The sequence below is a fragment of the Olea europaea genome, chromosome 10 (assembly GCF_002742605.1).
Source record: "Olea europaea var. sylvestris chromosome 10, O_europaea_v1, whole genome shotgun sequence".
NCBI classification, from domain to species: domain Eukaryota; kingdom Viridiplantae; phylum Streptophyta; class Magnoliopsida; order Lamiales; family Oleaceae; genus Olea; species Olea europaea.
The window spans coordinates 538,192-544,695 of NC_036246.1; the positions used below are offsets into that span (position 1 = coordinate 538,192).

The 6,504-nt window shown below is 35.6% G+C and overlaps 1 protein-coding gene across 1 annotated transcript; it reads left to right on the forward strand.

Moving 5' to 3' along the window:
- The first annotated feature begins 4,574 nt into the window (after positions 1-4,574).
- On the forward strand, positions 4,575-5,548 carry LOC111400783 (CASP-like protein 1F2). The gene is made up of 3 exons (XM_023028182.1): positions 4,575-4,883; positions 4,956-5,079; positions 5,160-5,548. Exons 1-3 carry the CDS (start codon positions 4,666-4,668, stop codon positions 5,382-5,384), a joined length of 567 nt encoding a protein of 188 aa, XP_022883950.1. The 5' UTR covers positions 4,575-4,665; the 3' UTR covers positions 5,385-5,548.
- Positions 5,549-6,504: the final 956 nt, after the last annotated feature.

Consider the following 6,504-nt stretch of genomic DNA (forward strand, 5'->3'; position numbering starts at 1 on the left):
TATATATATATATAGACACACACACTTACAGAATAGGACGGCAATAGGGAGTCCCTTTTTTTTCCCCTCTAATTACTTGGGCACACATACACAAGATATATTTTCTATACTTTGAAGATCACTACAAGAATTGTCTATATATAAATCACCATAACACGACTTTAGATTGTTGGGAAAAATGGGTGATTTGTGTGTATACAAATTATCAATTAGTAAATATAAATAACATAATTTCATAATTGCAAAAACATAATAATATTGAAGCAATATAAACATTATAATTCAACAATAAGGGAGGTTTACAATACAAGCATTAGGAAGTCACGTCAATAATGTCGTTTTTGTTGACGAAAATATCAATCATGAAAGCAGCCTCAATCATTTCCCAAAAGCTTTGGTTATCGGTGTTATCCACTTCTCATACCATATACTAAACATAAATTAGAACATCGCATCAAAGCTTGCATTTTTCTGAGATATAATGTTGGGCACAAAGGTTACAAATGTTTTGAACCTCTCTCTAGAAAATTCTACATCTCCGGTCATGAGATCTTTGATGAATCTCTCTTCCCAGGACTGGATAAAGCTGTGCCCACTACCTCTTTACAGCACACGGCTCCATCTGCAATAGAGGTAAGTTTTCCTAGTTTATCTCCTTCATATGTTATCTCTAATTTTCCTTCAGTTGACCCTACTTTGTCACTTCCTACATCAACTCCCCTCAGCACACCTATCCAAAATTCTAGCTCTCCAACGATCTCATCACCTCATTTCTCCAGCCAAGATCTCCCTCACTCACCTTTAATATCCTCTCCCACCAAAACAAACGATGATATTTCTCCTCCTCCCATAATATCCTCTCCTCCATCAATACATTCCAATGAATCAATGCCTACCGTGCCTTTCGTCTCTTCCCATCCAATGCAAACTAGATCACTTAAACCAAAAACATTTCTAGAGTTTACCCTATATTACTCTAACCTACATCCCATAAAGTCATTTTCATCTGTTTTACAAACTATGGAGCCTTCTCATTATAATAGTGCTGCCAAAGATCCTAAGTGGCAGGATGCCATGAAGCAAGAATTTGATGCTCGGATTTCTAATAACACATGGACTCTTTGTCCTAGACCACCTCATTGCAACATTATTCGGTCCAAATAGGTATATAAAATAAAATAGAAAGCTGATGGCAACATTGATCGATTTAAGGCTTGGCTTATAGCCAAAGGTTTTCAACAAAATAGCGAAGTAGACTATCACGATACTTTTAGTCCTGTGATTAAGCCCACAACTATCAGATTACTATTAGCATTAGCTATTCAGTTTGATTGGCCCATCCTTCAACTTGATGTATCTAATGCTTTTCTTCATGGAACTCTTGTAGAGAAAGTGCTTATGGAACAACCACAAGAATTTGTGGATCCTACCTATTCGGATTATGTGTGCTCTCTGAACAAGGCAATCTATGGTCTTAAGTAAGCACCAAGACATGGTTCTCTCGCCTACCGAATGTCCTTGCAAATCTTGGTTTCCTTGGCTCTAAAGTGGACTCATCATTATTTATCTATCATGCTTCTAATGTACACATTTATATCCTTATCTATGTGGAATGTGGATGATATTATATTACAGGCACTCATGCTCATCTGATTCAGAAAGCTATTCTCACATTACAAAAGATCTTTCCAGTTAAAGATCTTGGTACTCTTGCATTTTTCCTTGGCATTCAGGCATATCGGGATTCTTCTGGTCTTCATCTGTGTCAGGCCAAATATATTATTGATGTTCTTACCAGAGTTGAAATGATTGGTGCCAAACCTTACTCGGCTCCATGTGTTGCCGGCACTCAATTGTCCAAATCAACTGGTGAAGCTCTTCCTGATCCGACCTTGTATAGACATGTAGTCTGTGCTCTCCAATATTGTACCATTACATGGCCTAAAATTGCCTTTTCTGTTAATCAGCCGTGTCAACATCTCGCCTCACCATCCACAGCTCATTGGATTGCAACTAAAAGAGTTCTCCATGTGGTTTCTCGTTCAAGCACTGAGACGGAATATAGGGTAATGGCCGTTACTACTACAGAATTATATTGGTAAAGAATGTTGCTATGTGAGTTACAAGTTTTACTTGCTTTTCCTCCAACATTGTGGTGCGATAATGCTCGTGCCTTAGCGTTGGCCTTGGATTTGGTATTTCATGCTCGTACAAGCACATTGAGATTGATTATCACTTTGTACATGACAAAGTTGTTAATGGGGATATTTTAATTAAATTTGTGCACCACGATTTCTACACCTTCGATCCAAGCTGCTAGTTATCTCGCCTCCCATTAGCTTGCGGGCGGGTGTTAAGGAAAATATCAATCATGACAGCAGCCTCAATCATCTCTAGCAAACTCCTTGCAATCAACAACCTCAATCACCTCTCATCTCCAGCGCCTCAATCATCAATGGGCTTTTGTTGGAGATGAGAGGTGATTGAGGCTGCTGACTGCAAGGAGTTTGCTAGAGATGATTGAGGTTGCTGTCATGATTGATATTTTCCTTAACAGTTTTAAAGTTGAGTAGCCTTCCCTTCGTGTGGATACTTTCGGCGCTATACGACTCCAAAGATAAAACCCATGTGGCTAACAACCAAATTTCTTTCTTTGAACACGACCATAGGGAGATAAGTCAATGAACATTTTTCGAGTTGTCAAAACTATAAAAATATAGTATGAAATGTAGAGAGTATTTTGTTTTCAATTGTAACTCAAATTGTGATTTTCATCATGTTTTTCTTAATGAAAAGCACTCCCTTTTATAGGGATAGATTTAACCCCACAATCATATCATTAAAACACAAATTTCAATATGAATTATGATGCTTTAATTTTATGTTAAAATTGAAAATTAAAAGTTTTAATTTGAAATGTTAAAACTTCATTCTTAAGTTACAACAATAACTAAATGGCATTAGATAATTGATCAATTCAAATGCAAAATCACATGATTCATTTAATTGAATTTATCAAGTATGACTATCTAAACTAATATTTTAGTACCATTGGTGTTATATAGCATTATTCTATTGACATGCATTAAAAAGTGTGATAATGCCAACAAAAGATGAAAGGAAAAAAAAAAAAAAAAGTCATGATGGGTGCTTGATTTCTTTGTGCTAGTTTATTTTCCTAATAGGCGTTGGGCTTATGGTTTCGTTTTTTATTTGTATTTCGTCCCTCTTGTGTTGGGGTAGAAGACGGCGAAGGGGGAGTTTTCAGTGGAAATGAATTGATCTGGCAAGGACCAGCCTGCACTCATTGCCGACCATTATGCTAGTGATAATTTGGTCTCCACTCACAATCTCAAGCCACGGAAAATGTTGTTGCTCTGGGAGTTGGGTGGCGAAGACACGAGCTTCATAACCCCTGGAGTTTTGCTTCATTGGAGAATATTTAGTTGCTTGCAATTTTGCCTCGCACATGAAAGTAAACCTTTCACAATTAAAAAATGACACAATTATTGGGAAAATGGGCTTGATTTTTGGGCAATCCCGATGATTCCGACGATTGAGATTATCAATAATAGAAAATAGTAGAGAAGTTTGACATACTGTGTATTGTAATGATGTTGGAACTCTATGAAACTTGTAAACAAGATTTCAAGGGTTAGCTATGTTATTTGATTTTTTTTGATATTTGATGAGTTTGTTATGCAATATGATTATGGGTCACAAATTTCTTGTTCGAATGTCTTCCTTTGGAAATCTATCATTGTTAGGCAAATTATTCGTGTAGTAGTGGTACTTGAAATTTCTAGAATCACATTTTAAAATGTATAATGAAATTAAATTCCCTTTCTCTCTTCCCACAAGTTTTTAAGTGATTTGCATGCTGAAGTAGAGAGGGGGGAAATTTCTGCATCAACTGATTGAGATGCTTTACCTCACTATTATTATAGGCTTCTGCTTCCATCTGCGTGTCTTGTAAGATAATAAATTTTTTAAGCAATATACGCCGATGGCTTCTTGTAAACAATAATCGTTCGGGTATATGACGTGATTGACACGCAGCAATTTGTGAATCCTATTTTCTTCTTTTGCTTAGTCATTTTTTATTTCTGGTTTTGGGGTTTGTTTGGGGAGGATCACTAAAGTATATGAATTATGCATGCTAATGAGACGCCGATGTCACACAAATCAGCCATCACCCTCACCCTGCTGGGATTAAAAATATGACAACAGAATGAAACAACCCCCAATGATAAATGAACTTTACTATTTGTACATCCAGGGTTGACACTTCGGATGACACTCCCCTCATAAGAGGGAGGCCCACAATTATTTTATTACGTGTGGGCCCTCCTCTCTTGTGAGGGGAGTGTCATCCGGGGTGTCAATACCGAATGTGCAAATAGTTTTATTGATGATAAATAGGTGTGGTTCACTTCTCTCGTCTAGCAAATAATGAAACTCGCAACCTAGAACCATAGAGCCATCCTACTTGGCAATTGAAAAGTAATTTCTGACTTTTTAGAAGTCTGTCAAACGGGCCCTTCCTTTGTCATTTTTATTAACATGCCCTTTATTTTGTCCACTCCTGCTTCTTATTTTCTCCGCCTCCATTTCTCACTCTCTATAGTTTCTTAAACAGCTTCTCTCTTGTTCAAAACTCCTACTATGGATACTGAGATGCCAAAACAAGAGATATCCTTTATTTGGCCACCGAAAATGGCCACCAAATCTTCGAAAACTTTCTTCGTAGCCCAAATGTCCCTGAGAATGGTGGTAGTTGCTTTCACATTAGCCGGGGCGATTACCATGGTAACCAGTGAGCAGTCAGTAACCATCTTTGGAATCGTTATGCAAGCCCGTTATACCTACTCATCTGCTTTCAGGTACATTAACCACTGTACCAACGCAACAAATTAATTAATACTCATTAATATTATTTCATGAATGTCTGGCAGGTTCAAGGTTATTGCAGATTCGGTTGTTTGCGCCATCTCATTACTGTCAGTGCTTCTTGTTTATTCATTTAGTCATCGCAAATCCAATACCAACAATTACTTTTTCTTGCTCTGCCATGATATGGTAAATCAAATACCTTCGTTAATTCATTAATTTTTTTTTTTCCTAACCAAATAATTTAGTTCATTTGATTATTTTGACAGGTAAATATGATCGTGTTGATATCGGGATGCGCAGCAAGTACAGCAATCGGGTCCGTGGGAAAATATGGACAGAGCCAAACAGGCTGGATAAAAATTTGTGATCGAGTGGACAAATTTTGTGACAGAATTTTGGTGTCAATTGCGCTATCTTACTTGGCTTCCATTTCCTTATTTGTGCTAACAATAATGGGTGCCTACAAGCTCAAGTCTCTGGCCGTAGAATGAAGTGGAAAAAGACCACCCACCTTTCCTGCCTTGCTTTTTCTATAATTTCAGTTATCTTTATCGTCTTTGGTTAGTAAAAAAAGAGGAGATCTTGTCTTACATGTTCAAACAAGCTTTACATAAATGTGATGGTGTTGAATGTATGAAATGACTTCTTCTTCTTCCCCTCTCTCTCTCTCTCTCTCTCTCTCTCTCTCTCTCCCCTTTTTCCTTTTTTTTTGTTTTTGTTTTTTTTTGTTTTTTTTTTTGGAAATTTAACCTCTTTGATTTATAACCTGTTTGGGAGTGATTTTTTGGCCCAAATAATTGATTTTTTGACAGTTATTTCACTATTTCAGTCGTCATATTTGACTTTTTCTCTCACAAGTGAATCTCGCTTTTCCCCTAACGGTCAAAAAATCAATTTTCAAAATCACTCTCAAACAGACTCTTTAGTTAAAAATTTAATATTGATAAAATTCATGAAATTTGTGGTTTGAGAGTTAATAAAAATTGTAAGTCCTGTAAAATATACAATTGGAAATGAATTTAAAGAATTATAAATTTAAAAAATGAGACTATTATTTGTGTATTAGGTTGATGGCAAATTGGACCCGTCTACTTCAACTATTTGTGCACCATATTTGAAATACAGAAAATCAAAATTTTCCGATATAAAGATTGGAGATTGTCGGAAAATAAATAATTTATGTTTTAAATTTTCAAATTAATAATTTGTTGTTTCTATTTTAATTTTAAATTAATACAAAATAAAATTAATAATGTTATAGTGTAACATACATATTATAACTTATTGTATAAATGTGTTGGTTGTTGTAACTTGAAATAAGTTTCAACATTTCAAAATTAAAATCTATTAATTTTTAGTTTTAACATAAAATTAAAAGACCATAACTCATATGATAACATATATGTTTTCTCATTATTGTGGAGGTTAAAATTTTACACTATATTTATTGTGGAGGTTAAAATTTTACACTATATAAGGGAGCCATTTCTATAATTTGAGAGAACCACTTGAAGGACTATTCTTTCTACAATTTTATATTATACTTTTGACATCTCGATAAAGGCTCGTTCACATATCTCCCTATAATCGAGCCCATAGAGGGAGAGCCAC